Source organism: Natrix helvetica, assembly GCF_964273705.1.
Source record: "Natrix helvetica genome assembly, chromosome: 1".
NCBI lineage: Eukaryota > Metazoa > Chordata > Lepidosauria > Squamata > Natricidae > Natrix > Natrix helvetica.
This window is the reverse complement of record NC_138548.1, coordinates 108259344-108280060: the sequence shown is the minus strand read 5'-3', so window position 1 is coordinate 108280060 and position 20717 is coordinate 108259344. Positions and strand designations below refer to the sequence as shown.

General features: G+C 43.2%; 1 protein-coding gene across 7 annotated transcripts in view; it reads left to right on the top strand.

The window, feature by feature from the left end:
- Positions 1 to 20717, top strand: part of PTPN5 (protein tyrosine phosphatase non-receptor type 5) — a 74816-nt gene that overhangs the window by 14084 nt on the left and 40015 nt on the right. For 5 of the 7 annotated variants that reach the window (XM_081940424.1, XM_081940429.1, XM_081940428.1 and 2 more), the window contains exons 2-3: positions 11804 to 11884; positions 13929 to 14011. In XM_081940424.1, coding sequence (XP_081796550.1) covers positions 11865 to 11884; positions 13929 to 14011 — 103 coding nt within the window. In that variant the 5' untranslated portion in view covers positions 11804 to 11864. Of the gene's footprint in view, positions 1 to 11803; positions 11885 to 13875; positions 14012 to 20717 lie in introns of those variants that run through there. The other 2 variants (XM_081940427.1, XM_081940426.1) reach the window with 2 other exon arrangements.

Genomic DNA, 20717 nt, shown 5'->3' with positions numbered 1-20717 from the left:
TACTCAGTTTGCCTTCACTACTGTTCTGGCAGACACTGCACTTATGCTGTTGAGCATGTTTCAGAATCCTTGATAGAGACTAGTTATGACTGATTCTGGCCCAAGCTAACAGAGGACTTGATGAGATTATCTCGTCTATGTTCCTTCTTTAAGCTCCCTCATTTGTGGCTGAACAGTATTGTTAAAAAACAACAACAACAGCTAACCCCTGACCAGAATCTGACCAGAAAACTGAAATCTATTGTTCTGTCTTCTACATTTTGGAACAAGAGAGAAGAGATGGAGATTTACTACCATTTTCTTTTTGGTCTTTCTAATGCACAGTTTTTTTTTCTTTCTTTATGTATCTCTCCATAGCTTTTCTTTCTGGTACTGTTTGTACAGTTCCATACTACCTTTATGTGCCCTTTCTAATAACATTTCTCTCACTGACTCCTATCCTATAGGTAGGATTTTTTTTCTGTTAGAGCTTGACAGAGAATAGAATAACAGAGTTGGAAGGGACCTTGGAGGTCTTCTAGTCCAACCCTCTGCTTAGGCAGGAAACTTGAAATCACTTCAGACAAATGGATATCCAACATCTTAAAAGCTTCCAGTGTTGGAGCATTCACAACTTCTAGAGGCAAGTTGTTCCACTGATTAATTGTTCTAACTGTCAGGAAATTTCTCCTTAGTTCTAAGTTGCTTCTCTCCTTGATTAGTTTCCACCCATTGCTTCTTGTTCTACCCTCAGGTGCCTTGGAAAATAGTTTGACTCCCTCTTCTTTGTGGCAACCCCTGAGATATTGGAACACTGCTATCATTTCTCCCTAGTTCTTCTTTTCATTAAACTAGACATCCCCAGTTCCTGCAACCGTTCTTCATATGTTTTAGTCTCCATTCCCCTAATTATCTTTGTTGCTCTTCTCTGCACTCTTTCTAGAGTCTCCACATTTTTTCTATCTACATCGTAGCGACCAAAATTGAATGCAGTAGTCCAAGTGTGGCCTTACCAAGGCATTATAAAGTGGTATTAACACTTCACATGATCTTGATTCTATCCCTCTGTTTATGTAGCCTAGAACTGTGTTGGCTTTTTTGGCAGTTGCTGTTTATGTAGCCTAGAACTGTGTTGGCTTTTTTGGCAGTTGCTGCACACTGCTGGCTCATATTTAAATGGTTGTCCACTAGAACTCCAAGATCCCTTTCACAGTTACTACTATTGAGCAAGGTACCACCTATACTGTACCTGTGCATTTCGTTTTTCTTGCCTAAATGTAGAACCTTACTCTTTTCACCCTTGAATTTCTTTTATTAGATAGTGCCCAATGTTCAAGTTTGTCAAGATCCTTCTCTATCTTTAGCCTATCTTCTGGAATGTTGGCTATTCCTGCCAGCTTGGTGTCATCTGCAAATTTGATGAGTTCCCCATTTCATTCCCTCACCCAAATCATTGATGAAGATGTTGAAGAGTACTGAGCCTAAAACAGAGCCTTGGGGTACTCCACTGCATACTTCCCTCCATGTAGATGCAGTTCCATTGAGGACTACACGTTGAGTGCGGTTGGTCAGCCAGTTACGAATCCATCTGGTGGTGATGCTGTCTAACCCACATTCTTCTACTTTATCGAGTAGTAGGTTATGGTCTACCTTATCAAATGCCTTACTGAAGTCCAGGTAAAAGTTCCCAGAATGCTAAATGTTAAGCCAACTACAGAATTTATTTTTATTTATTTGTTAAAATTATTTCCTGCTCATCTCGCAATGGGCTACTTTGGGCAGCTTACAACAGTAAAACAGAAAAAAAATGAAAACATAACAATAGCAAAGCAATGAAACAATAAAAATAAACTGGGAAAGTACAATAATATGAATTAAAAGATAGGAGGAACAAGAAGCATAGTGGGGAGGCGGGGTCAACTGCTTAGTCTAATTAGCCTAGATTACTTTATATTGCTGTCTAAAGTTCCAGGGTAAAGTTTAAAACACTGCACACAAACAGATGTCTAAAAAGGTGAAAAAACTTGATAATGAAATCAGAACCAAACCAATGGCTAAGAAATAGAGAACTGATTCCCCCCCCCCCATTAAACTAAGACTACAGTAGTACATATCTTTGTAATGCAGTGATTTTATAAATAAAGAAAAAGAAGTAGAGCATAGGACATATCTTCCTCTGCCCAGCATGCAGCTGAACTGTGAGGAAAAGTCAGCAGGGAACCATGGATTCTCTGAAAAAGAGGTCAAGAGGGATCACGCATCACCTCTAAAATAGGGCATTTCTCCTCCTCAAAGTCCGCTTATCCTTATTCTTTTTCCTTATTAAACGCAGCCTTGTTCCTAATGCCAGGTTTTGGGTGGAAACAGAATAATTGTTGATGGAATTGGAAGTTATTTGAATGCTACACTTCTTGCAAAGATGCTTATGCACATATTTCTTGAGCCCTTTGTTCCTTTTTGGCTCTACTGGTCTTTGCAGATGTTTGAAACAATACAAAAACCAGTTTAGAAGAGATTTTTAAAAAATGGAATAAGTCAACAGGAAGCTCTCGTTCAAGAAGCCTTCATCTCTGTCATTGGTGGGTGGGGGTGTTTTCAGAATCCAGGAACGGTTCCTGGTAATGAACTAGTTCACATGTGGTGGTTGTGCATCTCATAATAGTGGATCACTGTGTAAAATACACGTAAGCATTTTCCAGGTTCCTAGTTCACATGTGGTGGTTTCAATACAATACAATAGCAGGAAACCTGAAACCACTTCAGACAAATGGCTATCCAACATCATCTTAAAAGCTTCCAGTGTTGGAGAATTCACAACTTCTGGAGGCAAGCTGTTCCACTGATTAATTGTTCTAACTGTCAGGAAATTTCTCCTCAGTTCTAAGTTGCTTCTTTCCTTGATTAGTTTCCACCCATTGCTTCTTGTTCTACCCTCAGGTGCCCTGGAGAATAGTTGGACTTCCTCTTCTTTGTGGCAACCCCTAAGATATTGGAACACTGCTATCATGTCTCCCCTAGTCCTTCTTATTAAACTAGACATACCCAGTTCCTGCAACCGTTCTTCATATGTTTTATCATCCAATCCCCTAATCATCTTTGTTGCTCTTCACTGCACTTTTCCTAGAGTCTCCTTTAAAGCTTTTAAAGCTTCTTTATACCTTTTTAATACTGTAATCACATTAGCTTTCGATGCTCTCTATTTTTCCTCATTGGAATTATTTGTAATTGTGCTTTCAGTGTTTCTCTTTTTGGGGAAACCTCTTCATTTTAGATTCTCTTGTCATAAAATTTTACTTATCCCTGCTTTCAGTTTATTACTGTCCAGTCTAAAAATCAGCCCCATGGTGTTATGCCATTTTCAGCTTTATTGTCTACTAAAATCAAGACGTTTGGTATCACATACCCATTTTACAATATCATTTCTTCCAATATTGTCATTTTTAGAAATTTCTTCTGAAACGTGCTCATGTTGGATATTTTGAACTAGTCTGTACATGTATGTTGAAGGTTATAATGTTTTAATCAGTGTTTTTAACTGGTGTAGTTAATGTTTGGGTTTCAGGCAAGATTCTAGGTGTGATACTAAATGTTTTAATCCAGTATGGTGTCTCCTTGATTCTTTGGCTAGCTGTTCCAAGCAGAATATTTCATTTGTTCTGTGGATTTCTAATGCTTGCTGTGTCCAACAAAAAGCATGCCAACTGTCTCATTTGGCCTGGAAGCTTCTAATATTTTCATATATATACTGTATATAGTCTCCTTGAATTTCCTGGGAAATGTCCTTGTCCTTGTGGCTTTCTTCATGCTCATTTCCTAGAACTACATATTTTTCTTTGAACAGTTACAAAAAAGGTCATCCTCCTTCTCTAAGCTTCCTTGAATTCTGTCATCTTTCTCCTCTCCCCAAATCAGATCTCCCCAGATCACGTGAAGTGTTAATACCACTTTATAATGCCTTGGTAAGGCCACACTTGGAATACTGCATTCAGTTCTGGTCGCCACGATGTAAGAAAGATGTGGAGACTCTAGAAAGAGTGCAGAGAAGAGCAACAAAGATGATTAGGGGACTGGAGACTAAAACATATGAAGAACGGTTGCAGGAACTAGGTATGTTTAGCTTAAGAGAAAGAAGGACTAGGGGAGACATGATAGCATTGTTCCAATATCTCAGGGGTTGCCACAAAGAAGAGGGAGTCAAACTATTCTCCAAGAGAATAGTGAGAGTAGAACAAGAAGCAATGGGTGGAAACTAATCAAGGAGAGAAGCAACTTAGAACTGAGGAGAAACTTCCTGACAGTGAGAACAATTAATCAGTGGAACAGCTTGCCTCCAGAAGTTGTGAATGCCCCAACACTGGAAGTCTTTAAGAAGATGTTGGATAGCCATTTGTCTGGAACGGTATAGGGTTTCCTGCCTAGGGGGTTGGACTAGAAGACCTCCAAGGTCCCTTCCAACTCTACTATTGTATTGTATTGTAAATCAATTCAAAAGTTGCTATACCACTCTTCTGACATTAGGTGCCCACAGTTTGGTACACCTTGTTTCAGGGGCCACCCATTCTTTTGTAAAGACCTGGTTTATCCCAGAAGATATCCAGTGCTTCATGAATCTAAACCTTTCCTCCTGGCATCATTATGTCAACCATACACTGAGACTACTCAGTCTTGCTTGTCTAATTGGCCCTGTGTGGAACAGTCACGACTTATCTGGTAAAAACATTCCTGTTAAAATAGCAAACCATCATGAGGTATGAATCATATCTTTTGAATTAAGTCTGTTTTCTAGGTGATTGAAGTTATACAGGTTGATTAGAACTCAGTTAACTAAATATATTATCTAGCCTGCTTCAAATAGTTTTCCCCATTTCCTGCATGAACATATATACATGTTCAACCACATATATATGTTTAACCACAAAGATCCCCATTCACAAAGCATTTGTCTTCCCAAATCACATAATCAGAGCCATACTAAGCAGGGACCAAAGGAAATATGAGGTGATCATATTATCCTTAGCCATGACAACTTTACATTGATGAGAAAAGGTGGTTTGATGGGGACAAGATTTTAAATTTGTTTCTTTGGCAAAACAGGAGTTTTAATTGTGGTCAGAATGAGAATAAATTTTCCTATGATTCCAAGTTTATTTAGGTAGGGCAATCTATTGTGGCCTCTCTTTGTAGGAAACAATATTAAAATAAAAGATCCATCAAATACTACATAAGTTCCCATCACAAAGCCTTCTAAGTCAAGATCAGCTCCTGGTGACTTCATGGATATACTTTTCATGACAACAACATGACACTGACTTCTTTGGGAATGTTTTTTTAAATTCCTTGCCTAGCCAATTGTCCTAATGTTATCATGTCCAGCTATTAACCAGGTCTGGGGGATTTTCATTTTACTTCTATATTGGTCTTTCAAATAATTCTGGAAGTCTACATGTAAGCTAAGTTTGTTTTAAAGAGGCTATATGAAGATATGATGTAAAAATGATCTAGTATCAACTATAATTTCAGGTCAGTGTGTTAATAATACTTGCAATTGACTCATTTTGGTTAGAAATTCAGTTCAGGTGATATATTTGAAAACAACAAAGCTGGTTGGTTGTGATGGTATCTATATTTATTCTGATAAATCAGTTTTTTAAGCACTATATTGTTATTTCTATTAAAAGCAGGGTAAATGGGAGGATATAGTAAATATCTTCCTGTTTTCAGCTGATTCTCACATACTGTATCTTAACTCTGATTTAATTATTATAGATCTTTAAATGGATTTGGCACAGTTTGCCTCCTTAATTCTTTACCCCACCCTAATTGCTGCTATATTGATGAAAAATTGCGAAGAAAATTATTATTAGTAGATTTATTGAAAAAACATTTTTCTATAAAATGTTTTTTTTCTCCATAGTGAGGGGAGGAGTATCCAGGATGTGTTGACTTGTCCTCTCTTTGACTGGGCTGAGTCAGATAAGCTCTTTGGGCCACCCAGGTAACACCCAGTTATCAACTCAGCCCCTCAATGGACAGCTGTGATCATCCCAAGCTCCTGGAAAATTAAAAAAAAGGATTGAACTCATTGTTAACTGGATTGCATTCGCTGCTTCCCTGCCTAAGTGAGTAACTGGCTCTTGGCTGATTCCCTGGCCGGGAAGAGAGAGAGAGAGAGACCACGCGCAGCAAGCCCTTCAGGACAACGTGCAGCCCAGGTCATAAAGAGGGTACTCATCAAGACTGTGGGCGAGGGGACACTCCCCTGGAAGCCCTGGGAAGGCAGTCACGTCGGAGAGGCTCAGTCGGCACCGGAGCGCTCCGTTGCTCCCCCCAAGGGGGTTGAACGGCGAACCGTGGCATTTTTAAACACAGCAGAGCGCCTGCGCCTGCCTGTGAGTGCCAGAGAGAGATAGCGGCCCGCAGTAGCTCGCAAAGCTCGGAAGAGAGCGGAGGAAGCGAGAGAGAGAGAGAGAACTCTCCAGGGCAGCGGAAGCCGCGCGGCAGCCACAAAGGCACAAGCCACTTCCACGTGTTCCCAGGGAGAGGAACTTTTTGAATTTGGAACCATGTGATCCAAGATGGCGGCGCCCAGCAGCACAGAGGATACCGGCAAGACTCAAGACTCCAGCCCAGCAGCCAGCAGCCCCACCGGAGGAGCAGAGGAGCAGCTAAACAGATCAGAGACTGCTACAGAGGCTGCTAAGGGAAGAGGAGAAGGCAAGGCAAAGGCAAAGAGAAAACACGTCTCCTCCAAGGGGGCCAAAAGGCAGGCTGCAGCTCCAAGCCCCCAAAGCCTGGCTCCAAATACGAGAGGCACCAAGCCTTGGAGCGCATTTGCCACAAGGCCAGCAGCAAGAGGGCTATCCCTGGCCAGGAACCTGGGGAAGGATTTCCAGGGATTCTTTCTCCTGGCAGGACTGCAGATGGGGAACCTCCCTCCACCCCACAGGTGAGGATTCCCTTTGATACTTCGGGCATCTGGGGGGCTGCACAAGGATGGCAATCACCCCCATGCCCCACAGCAGTGGGACCCTCGCCACAGCCCTTCCCATCCACACCTGCTGGCACAGGGGCGGAAATACCACCCACATCAAGGATGCCCAACTTCCAGGATATGATGATGCAGACCTTCCAGCAGTGCATGGCAGCAACCTTTCAGCAGCCACAGATGCAGACCCAGGCAGCCCCTCTGCCTAGGGTCTCGGAAGGGCTAGAGACTCAGGAGGAAGATTTTCTAGAATCACCTGCCTCCTCCCAGGGGGACAGCCATTTGGATTCCGAAGAGGGCGAAATCAGAGAGGATAGACTCTCTGAGGACAAAGGCATGCCTCCTCCCAAACCTACCTTCTCTAGATTGTTCCAACCCTCTTTGTACAAATCCCTTCTGTCCAAGGCCAAGACATCTGCCAAATTTGGCAACAGGCCAACAGACGCCCTGGTACAACCCTAGGGGTTTTCAGTGGACAACATTTTCGAGGAGCAGGCCATCGAGGCAGACACGGTGCCCACACCGAAGTCTTTTCTAGACATGATCAAGCGGCAATGGGCCTCTCCCACGGCAGGCCCCATGCCCACTTACATGGACAAGACCTTCTTCAGCGTGGACAGGGACATGGCCCAGGTGCTTTCGCAACCCACCATCAACGTGCCTGTCACGGCCCTGCATGCGCCTACTAACATGCCAGGGGAACCAGAAGATGCCCTGAAGGCGGAAGACAAAAAAGCTGACCTCACCTTACAGAGGACGCATCAAGCAGCGGCCTGGGCAGTGAGAGCAGCCACCACCTTCTTCAACCAGTCTTCTCTGCTGTGGCTACAAGACCTGCAGCAGCGAATTCCAATTTTGGATGGCAGGGCCCACCAAGACATCAACAAGCTGGTGGCCGCCACCCAATTCTCCTCAGATGCTACCTTAGCTGCAGCCAGGTTTGCCTCCAGGGCAATCACCTCATCTGTGGCATCTCGCAGACTGCTTTGGCTGAAGCAGTGGCAAGCGGAAGTACGCCACAAATGGCACCTGGCATCGGCCCCCTTCATGGGAGAATCTCTCTTTGGAGCAGCCGTCGACCCAGTAGATAACAAGGACAAACATAAGGTGCTCCCCACCGTTCACAAGAAGTCCAACTTCAGGGCAGCGCCATACCCTAGACGCCCCAACTCCCGGGGGCAGGATTTTGGGTCCTCCTTCCGGGGTCAGGATTCCTTCAGGGGGTCTGAGTTTGGGTACTCGGGCCCCAGGCAGTACCAGGGAGGTTTTTCATCCAGGCAGAGATACCCATAATAACAGCAGAGGGCAGGCAGCAGAAGAGGCCCTTTCGAGGGGGTGGAGGAGGCAGCAGCAGGCTCCTTCCACAAGAACTAGACCTAGACCTAGCTCACCTCCCATTGGGGGGCACCTGCCGTACTTCGCCGACCGCTGGGACTTAACCTCCTCTGACAAGTGGGTCCAGAACACCATTCGGTATGGTCTTTCACTCGAGTTCCTCTCCAACCTCCCGAGTTCCTTTCGGAGCTGCCCTGTCTTAAGCAACCTGACGCGGAGGTTGCTGATGCAGGAGGCCATCCAACACCTGTTGGACATCAGGGCCATCCAGCCAGTGTCTCTACAGCAGCAAGGCGAGGGGTATTACTCTATTCTCTTTGTAATCCCTAAGGCCTCGGGCAGCTGGAGAGCAATTCTTGTCTTGAAACGGCTGAGCCGTTTCATCCGCTATCAGAGGTTTAAAATGCATTCACTGCATTCCATCCGGGAAGGGATTAGGCAGGGAGATTTTCTCACCTCCATAGACCTACCTGCCTATACCCATAGCCCCAGAACACCGTAAACATCTCAGGTTCTGCTACCTAGGGCATCACTTCCAGTATCGAGCCCTGCCTTTTGAGTTGTCGTCCGCCCCTCGATTTTTCACGAAGATAATGGTGACATTGGCAGCTCACCTGAGGCAGGTTTCTGTTCAAATTCAATGTTTTTTAGATGACCTGCTGTTGCAGTCATCCTCCTTCAAGGGTGCGCTACAGGATCTAGATTGGCAGTCCTGAGAGACCACGGGTTTTCAGTAAACCTGGCCAAAAGCCACCTTCACCCCTCCACTAGTCTGGTCCATCTAGGAGCCCTCATAGATACAGAGGCAGGCATGGTTTCTGTGTCATCAGAAAGACAGCTCTCTCTTAGGCAGCTAGCCACTCAGGTAGCCAGGGGGCATAGGGTATCTTAGCCACGCTGTCCAAGCTGCTGGGCACCATGGTGTCTGCCATTGGCATTGTCCCTTGGGCTCAATTCCACACCAGAGACCTCCAATGGTTCTTTTTGCCTTTCCAGAGAGGGCCCATGAGCTGCTCACAGACCAAGGTTCTTCTGCCTACAGAAGTATCCCGCTCACTAACTTGGTGGACGTCCCAGGCAATCCCCAAGGGCGAGATCTTCAGAATGCCAGACAGGGTGATGGTAACAATGGACACAAGCCTGTTCGGATGGGGCGCCCATCTGCGGGCTCAGATGACGCTAGGACAATAGACTCAGGCGAAACTGACTCACAACATAAACTGGTTGAAGCTCAGGGCGGTCCGCTGGGCCCTCCTTCAATTTCGTCACCTTGTCAGGGGCAGCCACATCTTAGTCCTCACATACAACATCAACACCAAAGCTCATATAAACAGATGGGGGGGGACCAGATCGAAGGCCCTCATGAAGGAGGCCAAACGACTGGGGCAGTGGACCGAAAAGAACCTTCTGTCATTGACTGCAGAACATATAGTGGGGGTGGACAACATCAGAGCCGACTGGCTCAGCCGGACCGAGGTGGACAATTTAGAGTGGAGGCTGCAACTGGTGATATTTGAGGAAGTGGCAAGGCACTTTGGACACCCGGAGGTCGACCTATTCGCCACCCCGCTCAACGCCCAGCTCCCAAGGTTTTATTCCAGGTATCAGACATGGGGGCTGAGAGGGTGGATGCTCTCTGATACCCATGGCCCTGGGGGCTCCTCTATGCCTATCCACCATTGCCCCTGATTCTCAAGGTCATACAGAAAATGCTGCGGGAGGGGGCAGAGGTGGTGGTGATTGCCCTACACTGGCCCCAGAGGCCTTGGTTTGCCGATCTCCAATCTTTCTCAGTGGACAGGCCCTGGAGGATCCCCCAGGAGAGGATCTCCCTCAGCCAGGGATCGCTGGAGCACCCGGATCCTCAGTGGCCTCAGTTGACTGTTTGGCGCTTGAGCAGAGCATCCTGAGGGAAGGCCACTTCTCCCCCAGAGTGATACAGACTATTCAGGCAGCTCGCAGACCTTCCACAGAGTGCATTTATGGCACTACATGGTGTGCCTTTTCAACATGGTGCAGCTCCAGGGTCCACGATCAGTTTTGACCCACGATCCCGCAGGTTCTGGACTTCCTTCAGGTGGGCCTGGACAGAGGGTTAGCTCCCAACACGATTAGGAGACAGATCTCGGCTATCTCATCGGTACTTCTGTGCGGTAGGTCTCAGACCTTGACTCACCACCCCATGGTCAGACGATTCCTCAAGGGGGCATCCAATCTTAAGCCACCTATGGTACACAGGTACCCCTCCTGGGACTTGCATAAGGTTTTGGACGCTCTGACAGGCTCTCCTTTGGAACTCTTGTGAACTGTGTCTCTTAAGATTTGACTTAAGTGAGTCGAAAAAGGTTCTTCGCCCTTTAACTGGGTGGTACCTGGTGACGAGGGCGTGGCCCAAAGAGCTTATCTGACTCAGCCCAATCAATGAGAGGACAAGGTCAACCCATCCTGGATACTCCTCCCCCACTATGAGAAGAGGTGTATCAGGTAAGTACCAATGCCCTCTTTACCTAGATGTAGTATTAGCAAAATCCTATAATGCAAAATCCATCATAGTTGATGACTTCAGGATAGTATATTCTATTAATTGTATGACTCATGTTTAAAAATATATAATTTTGTGACTTCTTGTCACATGTGCGCCTTGGAAATGTTTGTTGTTTCTTTGTACAATTAAAGGACTTTTAATATTTTTTTAAAAAATCATATTTATCTGGAACTGCAAGAAGGACAGTGTGAATTCATGAAGATAACGTTTGTGTTTAAACGGACTACTGGTTCAGTGGAGGAAATCACTGTTGTAAAAAAATAGGCAAGTGCACATTGGTTTCTTTAAGGCTGTGGCTATTGGAGAAGGAAAGGCAGCCTGTGGTCTTTGGGCCACATATAACTTACGTCTAATTTAATTTTGCCTTTGGTCAGAAACTTTGTATAGTACATGTAGTGCACTGAGTGGTTTCTGTCTCGGTGTGCATCCTAAGGGGTGATGTAGAAAGGAACAGGCTGTGTTGGGGAAAGGAGACAAAAGGATGCTAGAGAGAAAATGAGTGACACTGTTCAGTTTTGACTCTTCTTCCACCCACAATTTGCTTTAATTCTACTCATCTTTGACACATTCCCCTCTGCATCAAGGAAATTCAGCCTTCAGCTAGAAAATGTTGCCAATCTTCTATCCATTGAGATCAGTTTTCAAGAAACCTAGTTGTGTAATCAAAGCACCAATAGAGCTTCATTGGTTCAAATACGATGGTATATATAATGCTATCAATTAGGAGACTGCTGGGTTGCAATTGTCTGATTCTTCTTCTAGAAATGATCTCTCGATTTTGCACATGCTCTGTTCTTTTGCTTTAGTCCCTTCTGTTGTTTTCACATTCCTCCCTCATTATTGCACAGAAGCATTAATTTAGTTAAATATAAGGCTGTGTTTAATTTTATAATACATTTCTAATTCATATCCATTGAAGAATACTTTCTTTTCCCCCTCCCTTTTGATTCATGCTTTAGGAGAAGTCGATAATTACTGATTCAGCTGTGGAAGTCCTAGAACTGTGGTTCTTAGAATGGCATGGAATTACTGACTGCTAAGTAAGTTGATAGTATTTGCTATACATTTGTGTAAAAGAAGCAAATTGTTTAAATATATGCAGTAGAAGCTGATCTGATGTAATGTGGGACCAAGTCAAAGATATTTATTTTGATTTTATTGTTAATTATTGGATCAAATAATCCTCTCTTACATTTTGAAATAATTATTGCAAACATATTTTTAATAATAGAATATCCTTGCTTGCTATGTTGTAGAGGCAGTCACTTGTGCTAATAGGTGTTCTTTGTACATTGGATTGCATTATTTAAAGACTGTAAATCTGAAATTGAATGGTTGAATTTCCCACACAGGCACAAACTGCCAAGGTGTTGGACTAATGACTCATATGCTTTTATTTCCCATTATGGTAACAGAATTGGATTTGTTTCTCAATATTAACTCTATTTTAGAACATGAAATTCTAGCCCTCGTTCACCAGAAATGTCTAAAGGCAAACATTTTCCTAAATTGTATATTACAGTGTTAAATATTTGGCTTTTAGATTATATATTGAAATAATTGAAACCCAGTATAGCAAGGCATACAGTAACATTTTGTAATTTTTTTTAAAAAAGGAAAGAATTATTACATTTGGAAGCTCACTGCTGGAAATGAAATTTATAAAGAGATTTATTCCCTGTAGGTCATATTATATCAATGCCAGCAATTTTTCAGTAGAACTTGTTTATCCACAGGCTTGGCACATATATAAATATAGAAAGTTGCTGCACATTTTCATCTAATCATTAGCTACTGTAGCTCAGTATTATCAAAACTGATCTTTTCAAGAATTTAGGGTAGTATTTATGCAACAATTCAGCTTTTCAAAGAATGTTCAAATATTTGTATTTTGATAGAGTTTAGAGAAATTTGAATAAGCTGTAATCGGTTCTTGTGTGGTTAGAAGTGGCTAGCTGCACTGTGTGGAAAAGGTTGGTTAAGCCTAGAAGACTAGACTCCCAACTTCTGAAATTATATATATATGTCACCGTGAAAGACCGAAATTGGTGAATGTCGACATTCACCGGTGAATGTTGGTGAATGTCGACATTCACCGGTGAATGTCGACACATACCAATTTTGGTCTTTCACGGTGACATATATAACGAGTCAGCGTAACGCTTTACTTTTGCTTTTCAATTCGCAATCCTGGAAACTACTCGTTCTAACCGCGCAGGATCGCAGGTTTTTTTTTAAAAAAACCTGCGAATAGAAGACGCTTAAAAGGAAGCGAGGAGCCGAGGTATTAGGGTAAGGGTATTAGGGTAAGGGTGTCGAGAGGATCCTGGAAAATACTCATTCTAACAGCGCAGGATCGCAGTTTTTTTTTTAAAGCCCGCGAATAGAAGACGCTTAAAAGGAAGCGAGGAGCCGAGGTATTAGGGTAAGGGTATTAGGGTAAGGGTGTCGAGAGGATAAGGACATACACCAAGCGACTATGTGAATGTCGACATTCACCGGTGAATGTCGACATTCACCAGATTTCGGACTTTCATTCACCTGTGAATGTCAACATTCACCAGATTTCGGACTTTCACAGTAACATATATATCACTTGAGTGGATAAACAAAGAAAGATGTTTCATCTTAGGATGCCTGTGAGGCTTTTGCTTTCAGAGAGGAGAAAAAAACAAGCTAGGTTCAAACAGAAACCAAGATGCTTTCTGCCTATGTTATGAAATTTTAGCATGTAAATTAGGCTGACTTTAATTGTTTTTTTTTTAATCCTTGTTTCATTTGCTACCTTTCCTTATTCTTTTTTATTTTGACTTTCCCAAATAAGTTGCTTTTTTTGTAACTGGATATTTGGATCTATTGTTTTAAAAGATAATTTCTCACAATAGTTGAGGGCTTCCACAAGAAGGGATGAATCTCTCCTCTCTTTTTGCTGTTGCTTTGACTATCTTAAATGGAAGTTATTCGAATAACTATTTCTACTAAATAAATGTTGCAATAAATAAATAAATTCTTCATTTTTTTCTTTACAAAGATGTGTTTTTTAAAAAGAAACCCACCATTTTAAAATCCAAGGTATTGTTTTAGAGAATACCATTTCTGTCAGAAGACCAAAGGAAATACTAGAAGAATTAATCATGTGACTGAGAATTTGAGCTGCTTGTCAGATGGTGAGTACCTTGTCACGGTTCTGAAAAATAACACAATTTCTGTTTTACTTAAAGAAAGACACTGAACAATTCATAAATATCCTTGCTGTTATAGGAATTGGTATTTCAGAAGACTCATTATTTTGTCAACCTTTTGTGAGTACTCACTCCCACCAGTCTTCAGCCAATAACTTCAGCTAAATTTCCTGTGCATTATTAAGCTTTTGTAAGATAACTAGTTTGAAGGATCCTAACTAAATAACATGTTTAGAAGAAACCAAAAACATTTATGTTCTCTCCGCTTTAATTTTCTGACAAGATATTAAAGGTGGGTCCAAAATATGCCATCTTATACAGAATTTACATAGCTCATGTACTTATGGATTCTTTATCCTTTTCCACACCTTTGAGTTTTATCTAAATGGAACAAAATAGCAGCACCTTGGACAGCAACCTATCAGTATTGAAGGGCTTATCTTTAACTTACTCAAAAAAGCATGCATGGGCATACGTGCGCGCATGCACACACACACACACACATGAAAAGAGAAAGGCTTAAAACAAAACAATTCTAAAGGATTAGGATTGTGCATTTTGAGAACTGTGTACAACCAAGTAAGGACCCTAGTTGTGTTACTGCAGCATTGATTAAATAATTGATCAACTCGAACCTAAATAAGAGGTCATGTTGCATTTGCTGAACAAAATACGAAGAAATCTGTGATTACTGCAAGAAGAACAGAAATAGGGGTAATTGAAGTAGAGTTTGGGACAATGTTCACCTAATGGCTGATTTCATTTATGTTTAGAATAATACCAAAGACATCTGACTTTGTTAGATTGCTCACACTGCAAATACTTTGGTTTTTCTTAAAACGTGATAAATATTTTAATAAAAATTGATTTGTGGTATACATTGTTACCTTTGTTTGTGATCAGCTCTTGGGACAGAATTAAACAGCATATAACCTAAATCCTAACTGAAAAGTAAGATTGCGTTTTGGATTTTTGGTCTATAATGTAAATTCTTTAATAACTAAGTAACTGGACAGTTTCAAAATGCAAACAGAAGCCAGAACTCTTTCTCACTAGACAAATGTGTATCTAGAAAATATGTATGTCCAAAAAATAACTGCAACCCATTCATATAGTACCATCATCAGCTGTTCTTTTAAGATTAGATTTCACAAAATACTTTACTTGCTCTTGCTTAAAATGCAACATTGGATCAGCAATTGGAAATTAATTTGTCGTCAAATCTGCACAGAAGACTAAGTTTGAATTAATAATGACTTAGTCTTCATCCCTAGTTTGCAGTACATGAATTTTAACAACTGTTTTTAGCAAGTCCAATAAGTGGGGCTTCAGGGATGCTGTTCTTCATATAGATGTGAAACCAGGGGAACCTCAAAATATTATTACCATATTTTCCTTGTGGCATGGGATTTTGTCTTGTATTGCGTCAATCCCCAGGGGATCTTTATGTTATGCCTGTAAAGATAATTGGAATAACTGTCTTTAAAATCTAATCTAATTGTTGTTGAGTTTTAAGAAATGCCCTTTTACAAGCTAATATTTAATTGGTACGTTTCTAAAAATTCATTTGAAAAATTGTGAATACAAGCTAAATAATTTTTAATAGATTATTATTAATGTACGTGCCTTGTTATTGATTTTCATCCAGACTGTATCAGGCTTGCTGATAACAGATGGGAATCATTCCTATTTTCTGTGTTTTTCCACTAAACGGTTGTGCATAAAATGACCGAATATTCTTAGTTTAGAATTATGGTTAGTATTATTCAACTTTGGTAAAATAATCACATTAGTAGAAATTTTGAAAGACGACTGTTTGTCCTCAGATTACAATGGTGATTATGATGGGAATTTTGGTCACTAAGTAATGAAGTTTTAAAATATGGCATCACATGACCACCCTTAATGATGGCAATCCTGCTAGTCCTACTTGCCGTCATTAAGTGGGATGGGTAACCTAGGCAACAATCTGATAAGATGCGGCTCACTTTACTGGTGGGGGGAAAGCATGGGAAGCATTTCAGAAGGGACCCTCCCTAATTTTACAGAGGCTAAAAAGAGAAGAGGGGGAAAATACTTTTAGTCTTGCAAGATTCTGTTACAACAAAGAAGGATTAGTTCATCCAGGTGTGTTTCTCGTCTGGACTATCTTGTAAGGCTGACAGTCACAACCTGTTCACCTCTATACAGACCCTCATTGCCTCTGTGCACTGGATAAGCAACTAAAGCAGAACGTGACTAGCTCAGGAATTCTGGGAGTTGAAGTCCACAAGTCATAAAAGGGCCACAGTTCCCCAGCCCTAAACGAAAGCAACACTTGTAAAACCCAGGGCAGAGATGTATAATATAGCATGCTGAGGATTCAGTTCACCACCCATTCCAGCAGAAGACCTCATCTGGTTGCTGTTAAATAGCAGTAGAGGAAAAAAAAAGAGCTCCCAAGTCACCCCATTCAGTTAGGGTCTAGGGCAATGATGGCTAACCTTTTTGTCGTTGTGTGCCGAAAATGACAGCGCGCGTGCACATGCCCACCCCCATAATGCAGTGCATGCACACACACACCTGTGTGCCCCGTCCCCTTGAGCATGCGCACGTGACACCCCACACTCCCTCCACCCCCATTGGAGGTGTGTGACCTCCTATGACCCGTTTTGGGCCTATCAGACTTCCATAAAGCCTCCTGAGACCAAAAAGGGAGCGCAGGGGGCCCTGTGCTGCACCCCCATGCTCCCCACCTCCGCACATGTGTGTGTGACATCCTGCTCCCACACACATATGCATGCATCTCCCACATGTGCCTTGTTCCCTGTGCATGCATGGCAGAGACCCGAAAATCAGCTGGTTGGCATGCGTGGTGGAGCTGGCTGGGGCTACAGCTCGCGTGCCCGCATAGAGGGCTCCGCATGTCACCAGTGGCATGCATGCCATAGGCCAGCGATGGCGAACCTTTTTTGGCTCACGTGCCACAAGTGGGGGGAGCGCGGGGGGTCGTGTGCGGGTGTGCCGCACCCATAATGCAATGCGCCCCCAAGTGCGCATGTGCGCAAAATGCCACGCGCCCCCCCATTTTTACATGCTTTTTTCGCCCTCCCCAGGATCCAGAGGCTTTATAGGAGCCTGGGGAGGGCGAAAAGAGTCTCCCCCCCAGAGGCTTCAGGGAATGTCCGGAGGCTTCTCTGAAGCCTTCGGAACGCTTAAAATTTTAAGCGCTCCGAAGGCTTCAGGGAAGCCTCGGGACGGTCCCTGAACAGGCACGAGACGTGCGTCTCCATCGCCCGAGCCCTGATCGCCTCTGTCGTGCGGCGCCTCGGGCCTGGCATCCTTGCGCCACTCCGCTCAGCCTCGGCGCGCTCGCCAGGGCCCGGCCTTCTCATCGCTGCCACTGCCGTTGCCAGGATGGGCTCAGCCGAAGGGAAGTCCATTGGGATTCGGCTGTGCCGCCCTCACCGCCGCCGTCTCCTCCTCTAGCCGCGCCACGCCAGGCAGGCCGCGCAGCCGCCTTGATCCCGGCCTAGGGCGGCCCTGTGCCGCATCATGCTCAGCCCCATGGGTGGCTCGGAGCTCGGCTGCCTGCCGCCTTTCCCCTCCTTTGTCTCCCAGCCGGGGCAGCCCGCCGCTGAGTTGTGACTATTGCCGCCGCCACTGCCGCTGCTGCCGCCGGAAGTGTCTTCTGGTTTGCTCAGAGGGTGGTTTTAAGCGCTCTGAAGGCGTCAGGGAAGCCTCCGGACGGTGCCTGAAGCCTCCGGGGGGGGGCTCTTTTCGCCCTCCCCAGGCTCCTATAAAGCCTCTGGAGCCTGGGGAAGGCGAAAAATAGCTTTTAAAAAGGTGAACTCAGCTGGCCAGCGCGCATGCGCGCTGGCCAGCTAACAGGGCAGCGCCTCGCGTGCCCTGACAAATGGCTCCTCGTGCCACTTGTGGCATGCGTGCCATAGGTTCGCCATCACAGCCATAGGCTCTCCATCAGGGGTCTAGGCTTTTCTCTCCCTCCAATGCCAATTAGAACTCTCCTACTTGGAGGAAGGAGAAGCACTGCAAAGCTGGGCCTCTCCACCTCCCGAGCTGATTTAGAAGCTGCTGAGAAATCCAGGAGAGCCCAGATAGGTGTATCAATTGCAAATGCATCTAATTCTGCTTTGGTACTGATTGGAAAGAAGTGCAGATAAGGAATAGCAGACACTACCTTCTTAGCTAAACTATTTTCCTATAATGTCTGAACAAGGAAAATACAGTTTAAATATGCTCTGGAAGTTGGCATCAAAATACTCTTTGCAAGAGCTGCCTGAAAGTAGTTTCCTTGTGCAGATTTTATGGGAAACCATGGTTTAAGAACGTGAAAGAAATGAAATATTCAAGCTTGTTGCTCATTGTTATTCCAGCAAGACCTAAGAAAGGGGTTTGGAATCAAGAACACTTTGTAAATTAAACTTTTATGTCTTCTGGATGCTCATTAAAGTAACTGTGGTAGGAAATGAAATTGATGTGGGCCTCCTGGGCCACGTACTAATTTAAGTTATTTATTTTTGTGTGGGTGGCCAGGACTACTCGCACATAAGCACTTCAGAGAGAACTAGAATATTTATCAATTTCACAAGTAATAGGTTTGTAAGTAAAATAGTTCTCCAGGGTCAAAGAGCTGCAGAAAACTGTACCTTTCAGGATTTCTCTTTCTGGTAAGTGGAGTAAATTAACTTTGTGACTCTCACATTATAAAGTAAATATATTTTCTTTGTTTCATTCTTTCAATATTTGTATTCTTCCATTAAGCCTCAAAACAGGAATCTTTGTTATAAAAAGTAGTGCTTGCTCTCAAACTTGTAGTCCACTGCTTTTGTCAGTGCACAGATTGAAATGGTATTATCTACTTATGTGCATAGAATGAAATGAGGGATTTTATTGGGGGGAGGGAGGCTGACAGTGGGCGAGGGCCAACTATATCTGTGTTGGCAGATGAATGGGGGCAGGAGAAGAGTAGTCAGTGCTGGGATAATTTGGGAAAGGTGGCCTGGTGAGATGTATAATGTATTGCAGTGTTTCTCAACCTTGGCCACTTTAAGAGAGGTGGCCTTTAACTCCCAGAATTCCCCAGCCAGCCAGCAGGCTGGAGAAATCTTGTGAGTTGAAGTCCACCATTCTTAAAGTGGCCAAGGTTGAGAAACATTTCTGTGGTGGGACCATAATAGGAACAGCTAAGGAGTGGCGGGGGGAGGAAAAACACTGAAAAGATTGAAACTGGATGTGCTGGGGGAATATATGCCATGCTGGAAACTGGTGGGTGGAAGCTAGAAGAAGGAGGCAATGCATGCCACCCTTGCTCTCCTCACCTTATATGAATTTTATTTCATCTGCAACCTGGAACAGTCAAACCATAACTGACCTGAAATAGCTTAGTAGAATTTCTGGAATGCAAATGTTTGTTCTGGGTTTGAAACAAAGCCTATTTTCTATTTCATTCACACCATGAAAGGGAAGACCAGATAACAATTTCACCTTTGGAAAAGACAGTGCCCCGGCTCCAGTTGTCATAGTAACAGCAAGTGAAGGTGACAGTTCTTCATTGTGCTTCTGTTTCACAGGGTAGCTGGTCATTTTAAAATTCTGTATATGTCCCCTGTAATGCCCTGTCCAGAATTTTAATGCTGTAGCATTAAAAGAGAAGCATAACCATAGATTTCAGCATGGAGAAAAAAATCTAGGCCTTCACATCTTTGGTTTTATCATGAATTGCATTTGGGTGTTTAAGTAAATACAATGCTTCTAACAGTGATGATGTAAAGGAAGTTCAAATAACTGTGTTAAATGTACATTTACATGTTTTTGCCTATTTTCTCCTTTTCCTTCATGCTCCAACTCTTAACGCTTTTTGAAATCATAGAATACAGATTCAGTTTTGCAAACATCCTGATAATTTATAATGCTGGGAAATTAAGGTTTTAACATCCAATTCAGGCTTTGGATGCATTTGTTCTTAAAAGGTTCCATCTTGTGCATCCAGAATTAGCTCACCCACATTCTTTCTTGAACTGTCTTGCTATTAGCCATTGGAAGGCCTTGTTGTTATCTGCTTTGCCAGCTATTTTTTTTTATGTACAGGCCAATTGGAATACTTTACCTTGCCATGTCTTTCTCCTATTCTTCATTGGTTTTTCTTATAGGGCAGTTTGGTCTCTTCAGTATTCCGTAAACCTGCATGTTATACTAGTTTCAGTGCATCTTTTTCACTGTCCTCCTTCCAATGGCATTTTTTTTCTTCAGCTGCCTTAGGTACTTGTAACATTCCACACCCAGCCATTTTTCTTGATAAGTAGAGTCTGTCAATATCCCTGAGTGAATGAAGGGCCTGATTCATTGTCATTATTTTTGTGGTCTTCTTATCCAGGGCGTTTAGTTCTGCTTGAATACAATCCACTGTTCCAACTGTGTATCTTATGATTGGAATTGCCCAGGTATTAACTGTCTTGATGGTGTTTCTTCCTCTGAGTCTGGACTTTTAACATCTTATTCATCCTCATGATGTATTCACCCTCTAACTTTCTTCTTGACTCCAGTGTGTGTGATGTTGTCATGTTCTCAGTTGGAAAATGCCTAGGTATTTGTAGTAATTGTCTTCACCCAGACTCTTGAAGTTATTTTTATAGGGCATTTTGATTCCTTCAGTTTTCCCTATTTCTCCCTCGTTGATAATGAGGGTGGC